Below are 10,551 nucleotides of genomic sequence, written 5' to 3'. Positions count from 1 at the left end.
ACGAGCAATGATAGCGAAGGCCTTGGCGTGCCTTCGCACACGGAAATCAAATGCAGCAAAGCATTCAATCGCCTACTCCTCCGGTCCGCGGCCCGGAATCCTGAGCCGTAGTCTACCAGCTATTCAGCTTTGCGTTTGCCGCAATACCCGCGGCCAGCGGAAATAATTCCACAACTTCTAGGCAAAGGCTTCCAAAGAAAGGCTATGACACTTCGGTGGGACCCAAGATTACTAACAGCATACTGGCCATCCCTTCGCTGGCTCAAGTTCGATGGATGTCAAACTCAATCTCAAGACGAAACGTCCCACAGCAAGAACCGACATTTTCAAGCGTCTCCGTTACGGAGGAGCTCAAAGTCAGCAACCGCCACGCTGGCGACTTCTTGTCGTCCTCCGGGCATAACGAATTGTGAGTGAATCACTTTGGTCCCTTGATCTTTCGGAGCTACGACCTAGTTTTGACGGGGTGTTGTCGGATCTGGGGTCGCGTGTTTGGTCTCATGCAACCGACATTATGCCGCCCAGCACAAGGAGCAACTCGGCTTCCTCGAAGAACATTCGAGTCAAAAAAATTAACATTACCCAACAGGAGACACCAATTGACCGGGAGGAGACTCGCGGCTGATGATGCTACAGCTGCTTTCGAGGACTGTCCTCGCTCGAGTTGCGCGATGGAACATGTAGCGCTGACACACTTTCACCACCGCCGGACAGATCTCCGCCGTGGCCCGTGACACGCGGGTGCAACTCCGACGACGTCCTTCCTGACATTATTCGTTCCACTGGCCCATTCGTATTATAAACATAAGTAAGAAACACGACAACGACGACCCAAACACCCCTGGCGCCCTCCTCCAGTAGCTAGTCATTCACGCGCCTCTCAGGCGGGCAAGACAGACGCGGGCCAGACGTTGCCTCATCGTATCATCATCCAAACGCCATTCCTTTATACAGGTACTGACGGGAAGGACCCATCCAAACAACCATGAAACCCAATTCCCGACGGGCGGGCAACGGGGGTCCCCCTTACCGTCCCTCCAGCCAGGAGCATGGTCAGGGGAAAGTCTAAAAGTCGCCATCGTCGACGTCCATACCGCTGACTCTCCGCTCCCCGATCTCGCGGATCTTGTCTCCCAGGATCGTCCGCCCGTACCGCTCCGCTACCTTGCCCGCCGCCTCGATCATGCGGCCCGTCCGATCACGCATGAGGCCCACCAGCTCCAACGCCCTCATGCCGCGCTCCTCGCCCTCGCGGCATTCAATGGCCAGCATCTGGAGCAGCGTCTTGTCAAAGTCGAGCTCGAGGCGCGCCAGGCCTGTGCGCTGCGAGTGCGTGGCGTCGGTGTGGTCGATGAGATCGCGCAGCTGGGCCGAGTGGATGCCCGACAGCAGCAGCTTCTGTTCCAGCTTGCGCGACTCGCGACGGCCTGCGTCGTCGTCGTCCTCGTCTTGCTCGGCAACCGCCGCATCCGGAGCCGGCGCCGGCGCCGAGGTGAGGGGCACGGAGAAGTCGAACTCGGACAGCAGTGGCCGGGGGAAGTAGGGGTACTGGTCCCCGCCCTTGAGGATGATGCAGTGGAACTTGTTGTCGGCGACCGCGATGGGCCAGTAGGTTTCCGTCTTCCTCCCTGACGCTAGACGCGGAAGAAGCTTCGTGTCAAGGAGGGGCACCCAGCAGGCGCGGGAAGGCTTCCGCCAGTGGAGGAGCGTGAGCAGAGTGCCCGTTGAGTCATAGATGCAAGGATCCTGAGTCGGGGGCAAAGAGGGACTCGTCAGCAAACCACGGGTTATGACCGAGGGAAAGAAAAAGAAAAAAAGGGGGGGGGGGGGGGGGGGGGGGGGGGGGGGGGGGGGGGGGGGGGTTCAAAACTTACACCGACATCTGAAAAGAAGACGCTCTGCAAGGTTGCGCCGTCGGGTAGTGCGACGGTATCTTCATTTTGGCAAATCTCGTCCCGCTTGATGTTCTCGATCGTGTACAGGAGGCGTGCGTTGCCGTCCGCGCCGACGGCGCCGTTGCCCATCGTGATGACGTAGTCGCGCCAGCTGGCGCAGGTGACCATGGGGGTGCTCTTGGGGCGGTAGACCCGGTACGGGACGCCAAAGAGGGTGTAGATGCGCACGTAGTTGGCGGTGGTGGTGACGGTGATGAAGGAGTCGCTCAGCGACATGGCGACGACGGCCTCGCCCTTGGGCAGCTCCGTCCGCCAGTCGGTGCGCTGCGTCCACGTCTCGTGCGGGCGGTAGAAGATGGTGGCGGGCGTGTCGCCCAGGGGCGGGCACGAGAACAGGGCGCCGTGCTCCGTCAGGCAGGCCTTGTCGTAGAGGAATGTGTCGGTGAAGTGGAAGTCGCGGTGGAACTCGTGGTCGTAGAACTCGACCGTCACCGTGTTGTGGCCGTCCTGGTCGACCGTCCAGATGACGCCAATCAGGTTCAGGCACAGGTACTTGCGGTTGCCGCGCCAGGGCGTCGAGCCGGGCTGGAACGCCTCGTGGAACGCCGGCTCCAGCAGGCGGCGCTTGCTCGCGCGCCCGCCGGCGGCGGCGTCGTCGCCGCCCTCGAGCGCCCTCTTGGTCCCCGTCGCGTAGCCCGCGCCGTCGTCGTCGACGACAAAGTCATCCCCGTCGTCGTAGCCGTCCTCGCCGTTGAGGAACGAGTCGAGGCTCCCCAGCGAGTCGCGCCGCGGCCGGCTGGGTATCGAGGCCTTGCCGCCGTTGGCGTCCGGTCTGCGGGCGTTGTTGGCGCGCTCGACCAAGGGGTCGTGGATGAAGGGCGCCGGCTGGCGGGGCAGCTGCAGCAAGGCGGAAAACTGCTCCGTGATGGGGTTCGGGTAGATGTAGACCTCGCCGTCGGACGTCGTAAACGACAGCAGGTTGTCCTTGGGGTGCCACGCAATGTCGATGACGTTGCTGTAGTCAAACTTTTGAATCACGCTCTGCGTCTTGGTCTCCCAGATGAGGAGCTTGCCGTCCTTGCCCGCCGTCGCCAGCATCGCGCCGTTGGGCGACCACGCCAGCGCCGTGATGTCGCCGAGGTGGCCGTTGGAAAACGCCCGCTGCTTCTCCCAGTCGTTCTTGGACACAACCTGAACGTCGTGCATGGGCGTCGGCACGGCAAAGGCCCGGCCGTCCGGGTGCCACGCGATCCTGGCCGACGTCTCCGCGTCGGACTCGAGCGGGCCGATGACGCCGTACACCTTGCGGATCAGCTCGGGCGTGTCGGCCGTCATGGAGTAGACGTAGATGACGCCGTCCGTACAGGCCAGCGCGAGGAGGCCGCCCTTGGGGTCGAAGGCGAGGTGCTTGGTCGAGCGGCCGTGGTCCTTGAGCACGCGGACGCGGGAGTTGTCCTGCGTGTCGACAACCTTGACCGTCAGCTCGTCGCTGGCGACGGCGCACCACTTGGCGTCCGGGGAGAGGGCGACGTCGCGGACGGGGAGGGAGGTGCGGGTGAGGAAGCGCTCGAAGGCGGTGTCCTCGACCGAGTAGACGCTGACGGTACCGTCCTCGGAGCCGACAACGAAGAAGCCATCGGCCGCCGCCGCCGCGCAGTTCTGCTCGGGGCAGTCGTCAATGTTGTAGGGCTCGCCGTCGTGGTGGGTGCGGTAGAGGCGGATCGTGTTGTTGGAGCCGACGGTGACGAGACGAGCACCCGAGGGCGTGTAGGCGAGGCGGGTTGTGCCTGTCGTGTGCGCCGGCCTCGGCCGCGGCTTCGGGGCGAGGGAGGAGGCCATCGTTTTCGGGGTGTCTTAGTTCGTGGTCATGGGAGGGTTGAGGGTTGTGGTAATGGCAATTCGAGTCTGTGGGAGACAATGCGACGTATATTGAGCCTCGCGGGATCGGTGGACCGGGGGTTCGGGTTGTTGGAGCGTCTGGGTGCTCGAGAAGGATGGTGGTGTGAGGTGGTGATGGCGGGACAGGACGGAGGTTGGAAAGACGCGTTGGGACGCGTCGCGGAAATTCAATTAACGACTTTTTGCTGGGCAACTGGCACTTTACGCCAGGGACGCGGGACAGGGGTTAAGGACCCCGCCAGGTACGTACTTTTGTTCTGTGGATGCACCATCTGGTGCCAGCTGAGGGTGACTGTCGCAACGCTCACAGAAATACATCGCAGGCATCAGAATTGATGAGAAATACAGGTTGCAAGTGAAAGTGGGCGGTCTGGACGACGCCCGAGAACAGGCATCAACATCCGAAAAGACTCTCCCTTCGAGCTCTCACATCTTTCAACACCGGGAGGAATCCGGGTTTCGCTGCCTTCTTGCACAATACTTCACCAGCCCTCTTGATAGTGTTTTAAGCTCTCGGCGAGACACTTCTCAAGATGGAGTCATCCAACCAAGAGAACTTCTTCGAGACGGAGTGAGTACACGCCCCCCGCTACACATGAGAGCTTCTCAGCAATTATGTTCTGACGCACGTCACAGCACGCAGCAGGCCAAGCGTCAGCAGCGCGCCAAGAAGGAGGCAAACACCTTTGGCAACCCGCTGCGCATGCCGTCTAAGATCCTGGCCGTCATCCCGGACCCCAAGAAGCCGCAAACCTCCGTCCTCATCGCCGAGTCCGGCGGCAGGGTGTCTCGCATTGATACCGAGGTATGATCTCTTGTCCATCCTAACCCCAACTCTCCCCTCTCGCCACATCCTCACCTCGTCGTTGGTGCAACTGAGGGGAAAGGGGACATATCCGATCAGGGGCTCACGCGCGCCAGACACGAACCGTCACCGCAAAGTACACCGGGCCCTCGGTCCCCGTGACATGCCTCGCGACAGGCGGCGCCTCCAACGGCGTGCTCTTCGCCGGCAGCTGGGACAAGACAGTCTGGTCGTGGGACCTCGCCACACGGCGCCCCCTCCGCCGGTACGACGGCCACTCCGATTTCGTCAAGGCCGTCGTCTGCGGCCGCCTCGGCGACAAGCAAATCCTCGTCAGCGGTGGCGCCGACAAGAAGATCATCGTCTGGGACGTCGATTCCGGGCGCAAGCTGCACACCCTGCAGGACCCGACGACCACCATGATGTCGCTGCAGCACCTCGCCGTCGACCCCGTGCTGAGCACCGCCGACGAGATGGTCCTCGTCAGCGCGAGCAGCGACCCGCACATCCGCCGGTGGAGGGTCACGCTGGACTCGTACTCCCAGCTACCCGTCGACGAGGCGTCCTCCGCGGACAAGGCGGCGGCGGAGGAGAAGCTCACGATCCAGGAGCACGAGACGAGCGTGTACAAGGTGCTCTTCGACGTCACGGGCGACGAGGTCGACCTCTGGACCGCGAGCGCCGACGGGACCGCCAAGTGCCTGCTGCGCGAAAAGGCTTTTGCGGCCGAGGACGTCTTCGAGCACGGCGACTTTGTCCGCGCCATCGCGCTGACGGGCGACTGGGTCGCCACGGGCGGGATCAACCAGCAGATCAAGATCTGGGACCGGACGTCGGGGGCGCTGTACGCCGTCGTGGACGCTCACTTTGACGAGATTACCGACTTTGTCGTCCTCCGGGACCCCACGGGGCGGTCCGACGTGCTGTGCAGCGTGGGCATCGACTGTACGCTGCGAACGTGGCCGCTGGACCGCAAGGGGCTCGACGGGGTTGTCGAGGAGATTCGGGCCGCAGCCGAGGCCAAGGCCGAAGACGGCCAGGAGGGGGCGAAGAAGGAAGAGGAGAAGGGCGAGGGGCTGATGACCGCCGAGGAGGAGGCCGAGCTAGCAGCACTGATGGAGGACGACGATTAGGGGGTCTGGGTTTGGCGGTTGCGAGTGGACAGGTCGTGACGCTTTGGAGGCTGTTATCTAAAGCTGTGTCTCCAATAAGGCCAGGAGTTCGGGCTCTATGAATCATTCATGGCTCTCAACCGAATCAGTGGAGAGTGCTACTGCTGGGCTGTTGATCACTACCGAGCAGCCGCGGCAAATTATGAGTGGACGAGGTATCTTGGCCAGCCATCTCGGCCCAATCGTCTACGCCTCGACCCAAACGGCGGGCAGGGAACCATTACCCTTTGCTTTGCAAAATCAACTCATCTTCCTCGAGTTTCAGCCAACCTGCCAGCACCATCTTTGCCCTGATATCCGGTTCAATGAGGGAATCATGGTGGGGAAACTCTGTTTGCTTCACGACGGGGGCATCGGGGATGTGTGCCAGCATGCTCTCGTCGAGCGAAGGCGGCCTGGCTTGAGACCTCCAAAATGATTGTTTACAATTTCCCCGTGTCGTCTTCTCCATATTTGCCGTCAGACATTGGGCATCGTTTGGCTGAAGATGTCTCGGTACGACCTTGAGCGCCTCCCTCCGGGGGGCAACGAGACATGCCCACGGAACCAGAGTCAATTGTCGCATGTGACGACCCAAAGAAAGCTGCGATAAACGGTGTGGTATCCATCTGGCCGGCGGCGCTCCGCGCCAAAGTTTGAGTATACGCACCGGGGAGGCTGCATCAGGGGAGGCTGTATCAGGGGACTCCGTAAGGCGGTGGTTGCGACTTTTTTGGGAGGATACTTGGTGTAAGTCGACACCCGGGCCATCGGAGGCTGAAAGCCGTCATGCACAGCACGTGCTCGAGCTGCTGGATGCCATCATTCCAGGGTCAGAGTGCGCTTCGACAGAAAACATTCCTCTTGAGACGCCCCAGAAGACCACAATGGTCTCCGCAAGCATTAATGACATCTCTCTCCAGCGGCTACGCGTACAGAAGATGAGAGCAGAGCCCGTTATCGTGCTGTTGATACGATCTCTCAATGTCCGGGATCTGCCCGTGCTCGCAACTTGTCTGTGGCCCGGCCACCCGTCCCTTGTCCGTGTCTCTCGGCCGACAGCGGGGAGCGCCAGTCGTCGGCAGCATCTGAGACCTTCCAGAGCCATCTTGAGCCACCTGAAATCTGTGGCTGCATGAAGACTTAGATCAGTCGAAATTCTCCAACGGTACGAAATGAGTGGCTTGAGTGGTTAACAGCCCGTGCGAGTACCTGCGGCCCCGAACCCCGAAGACGCCTGAGTATCACCTTGACCCATTGTTGTTTGAATGAAATTCACAAAAAACGACGAGGTGGCCAAGCTGGAGCTGACTATGCCTCGGCAGGGGCATCCTGGACGCCCTCTAGGACAAACACCGGGTGGCTGCAGATATTCCTACGCCCGTCAATCTGCGCACGAAATAGGAGTAGAGCATGGGCTGGCAGAAGTGCAACGTAGAAATGCCTGAGGATGTTCGACCAGTTGACAGCTTGACACGAATTCCAGATCAAAGATCGAAGTTTCTAAGCTGGAACTTTCCAACTCTCTAACAGACTAAGTAAATCAACACGGATCTTGGAGGGTTCACGGGCTGGTGAAGGAGCTTAGATCTGCCCGATGGATAAGTGCGACGCTCCATCCGCTCGAAGAACGTAGCTTTGGCGGAGAAGTGGAATAGCTTGCTATAGCAAAGTGCCTAGTGCTTTCGAAATGTTGGGGGCGACAATGTAAGTGCGCCTTCCCCCCTGTTTCAGTAGACCCTGCTTGTTTCGCAAAAGACTGCCCAAAAGGATGGGATTGATAAGAGCATCGCGTCATGTCGTGTCGCATAAACGAATTGTGGTAATCTGTATGTAGTGCGGTATGTGAGCCCGTCGGGACGTTTTCTGCTGAAGCGGCAGAACAAAGGACGACTGCCGGAGGAGACGCAAACCTTTGCAGGATAAAACGTAACGAGGGAACCAAAAATACGCGTGGTCCAAAGCAAAGGAGTTTTTTGCCAATGCCGCCGCCTCGACAAGTCGGGTAGCGCGCTGTACAACAAAGACGACGTTTAGCCCGTTTCAAGTCCTTCATCGCTCTCTCTGGTGACGAAGGTGCCTCGTTGCTACAGAGACCGACTCAAACGGCAAACAACGGAGTGGGTTATGCGGAGGCACCCGAAGTGAGCACGGCTGGTTCAGCCTTCGAAGCAAGGCCCTTCTCGGCGCAGGGTTGTGGGTTGTCGACGGTCGATTATCCTTCCAGCTGGGATAGGGACATCAATGGCGCTAATCAAGATTGGCAGATCCCAATTCCTTGATAGCTCGGATTCTGCAAGGAGGGAACAGTGACATGCTTTTGGAGGCGTGCGGCTGGCGATCTCTGGGAAGTAGAACGAAAGGGCGAACGGGATTAATCCTTGAGACGAGCGCCCGCCACTAAATGATCTGAATAGTGGGATTAGCTTCAGAAACATAGAAGCGAACCTGCCGAAAGGCTCCATCACGTCTATGCTATGTAACGTTGGTTCGCAAACTGCCGAGGTGCCCTGCCTTCCAGTCTGTGATGTCAAACCCACCTTTCTCGGTATTCCTGGAAACCCAATCGGATACCAGTGTAGCTGATGATCGGCTTCGAATCCTAGCAGGTTGAAATACTCAAAGGTTGCAGAAGTGAAGAAACATGATGGTATTCGTGGCATTGGCTTGGACCAAGAAAGGCGACGGGTTTCCGAGGACTCATTAGTCATAGTGGGCTCGCGGCAATTTGACTAATGGCCAAACCGTCGGCTGTCAGGTCCCGTTATGTGACGATGAAGAAGGAAGCGAAACCGACTGTACCGGCGTTGGACGTCGGGCTCTCGGATGTTGGGTTGTGGTGGCTGGCAGGGGTCGTCCGAGATCGAACGCGCAACTGCGGGTCTGTCACATTCTTGGCGACTCGTGGAATGGGCGAGGAAATGGGTAGAATCACCTGGATTGTTTTGATGGCTGGAGCAGCAGGTGGATGCGCTGACTGAGTAGCACGGCATTGAGTTATGGCTAGCGGCCAATTATACAAGATAGAGTTGGAATGGTGGCGCTACTCAGGGATCCGACCGCAGGCGCGTTGGTTTCTGACCAATTTGCTCGTGTCTTCCGGCGGTGAAGTACGAACAGCGGCTGTTTGTAAAGGCTTCAGCTTGGAAGACCCAAGTGGCTGATTGCGGAACAGTAGACGGTTTACAGCATGGCGAGGCCGGCGGGAATGCTGAGAGAGGATTTCAAGCAGCCCCACGCCAGTGTATGCAAGGAATAGATGAAGCCATTGTTTCCTTGCAGACACGTGTGCGCCGTGCAAGATGCACGAGATGCGAAGGCAGACAGAATGGGGGTAACCTTTAGGCTCCAAGTAAAGAGGCCAATGTACGGGGGAGAACTGATGTGAGCCGCTAGGGGGAAAGAAGGCAGTGAGCTGCGAGCAAACAGCAGGTTTGCATCCTTGCATGCCGATTGGTCAGCTTTTCTCCGACCTAGCGTAAGCTTGTCGTCGATCGCCCAAATAGGCAGAGTCGAACCTCGAGTCGCCCCTGCATAGTACAACCCCCCCTGTCCGTCCTCACCCACGCTTCCATTCACCTCGCTAAACCCTGAACCCTGGGGCGGCCCCGCCAGCTGCCGCCATCACCCACCTACATACCTAGTGTAGGTGCCTACAGTGGACGATCCACTTTTCCCTGCACCTGCCAGCTCCACGTCCTTCCACCTCCCACGTCTCCCAAGAGTTGTCTTGCTCCGCGTCTTGCTAGACAGTAGGGACACAAAGAGTAGGGGAAATTATTCTGGGACCGTCAATTCAACTACAGGTGTCCCACGTTCCTGCCCATAAGCCATGCGACCGTCCGTCCTCCCTTCCGTGTCTGCCCTGCACGAGCTTTCCTGCGATCTTGCAGTTCCATGAGGCGGCATCTGGTGGGGCCCCTACCTCAGTTTCCCTTCTTCGGACCCAGTCTTCGTCGAAAGGTGCATATTACAATACATACCACCAGAGTCGGGCGCCTTTTCTGCTGGATGTCACTGTTTGGTCAACTCTGTTTGTCCAACCTAAGTCGCCACAACCTTAGCCCCTCAGCCGGAGCTTCAGTCGCGGGGTCTCCGTCAATTGTTCCCATGCCTCATTTGTCTCATTCGTTCGTTGTAACGTCCCCCACCATCAGGCCAGACTACCGTCATTCGTACGGTCAAACGGCAACTTGGCTAGGTCGAGCTATGATGCGAATGATGGCGGCTTGCACAACTACCAAACAGATTTGCCATTGTTCCCCGGCGCTGCGCAAGTCGACGGACCGGCCCCTACGAGACACTGGCACCAACGAAAGAAAGACCGTCTTGTTGCTAGTCTCAAGCCACGAGTAACGACCAGGGAGAAGGCGCCGAGGACCTTGTCCCATCTTTCTCACCTCGACGCAGTAGCGCGAACCTTTCGTCCATACTCTCCCGAGCCTGGAACTGTCATCCCGGCCTGGCCTGCCTGAATGACATCTGAACGCGACCGTCTTACTAAGTAAGAGACGCACGCAGCCGAACTATCTTTATGAGTGCGGATGGAGCAACTGGCACTGCGAGGACGCGCGCCGTTTCGTGCTCAACATTCCCTTTCTCGTATGCGTATACCTAGGAATTCGCACCATAACTCTGGGCGTCGAGACCATCTCGCCGACTTGTTACACTAGGCATACGGAGCCGTGTTCCATTCAGGCGAGCCCACCATTCCAACATTCACAGCTAGAGCCTCTTGGGCCGGGACGAGGTGGACACGACCTTCTGCTTCCTGCCGCCTGCCGCTTCCCCCAGTCTCGTC

The 10,551-nt window shown here is 59.1% G+C and overlaps 2 protein-coding genes across 2 annotated transcripts; one reads left to right on the top strand and one right to left on the bottom strand.

Annotated features, from left to right (window-relative positions):
- Positions 1-1,065: 1,065 nt before the first annotated feature.
- On the bottom strand, positions 1,066-3,734 carry ColSpa_10144 (minichromosome loss protein 1; the record flags this gene model as incomplete). The annotated part of the gene is made up of 2 exons (XM_049276356.1): positions 1,066-1,746; positions 1,875-3,734. The coding sequence occupies 2 exons, from the start codon at positions 3,732-3,734 to the stop codon at positions 1,066-1,068; spliced, it is 2,541 nt and encodes an 846-aa protein (XP_049132313.1).
- Positions 3,735-4,327: 593 nt separating this feature from the next.
- ColSpa_10143 (putative WD repeat-containing protein) lies at positions 4,328-5,732 on the top strand (the record flags this gene model as incomplete). Its single annotated transcript, XM_049276355.1, has 3 exons — positions 4,328-4,365; positions 4,431-4,599; positions 4,716-5,732. The coding sequence occupies 3 exons, from the start codon at positions 4,328-4,330 to the stop codon at positions 5,730-5,732; spliced, it is 1,224 nt and encodes a 407-aa protein (XP_049132312.1).
- Positions 5,733-10,551: the final 4,819 nt, after the last annotated feature.

This window comes from Colletotrichum spaethianum (genome assembly GCF_022836535.1).
Source record: "Colletotrichum spaethianum MAFF 239500 DNA, contig33, whole genome shotgun sequence".
Classification (NCBI taxonomy): Eukaryota; Fungi; Ascomycota; class Sordariomycetes; order Glomerellales; family Glomerellaceae; genus Colletotrichum; species Colletotrichum spaethianum.
This window is presented reverse-complemented; position numbering and strand designations above follow the sequence as displayed.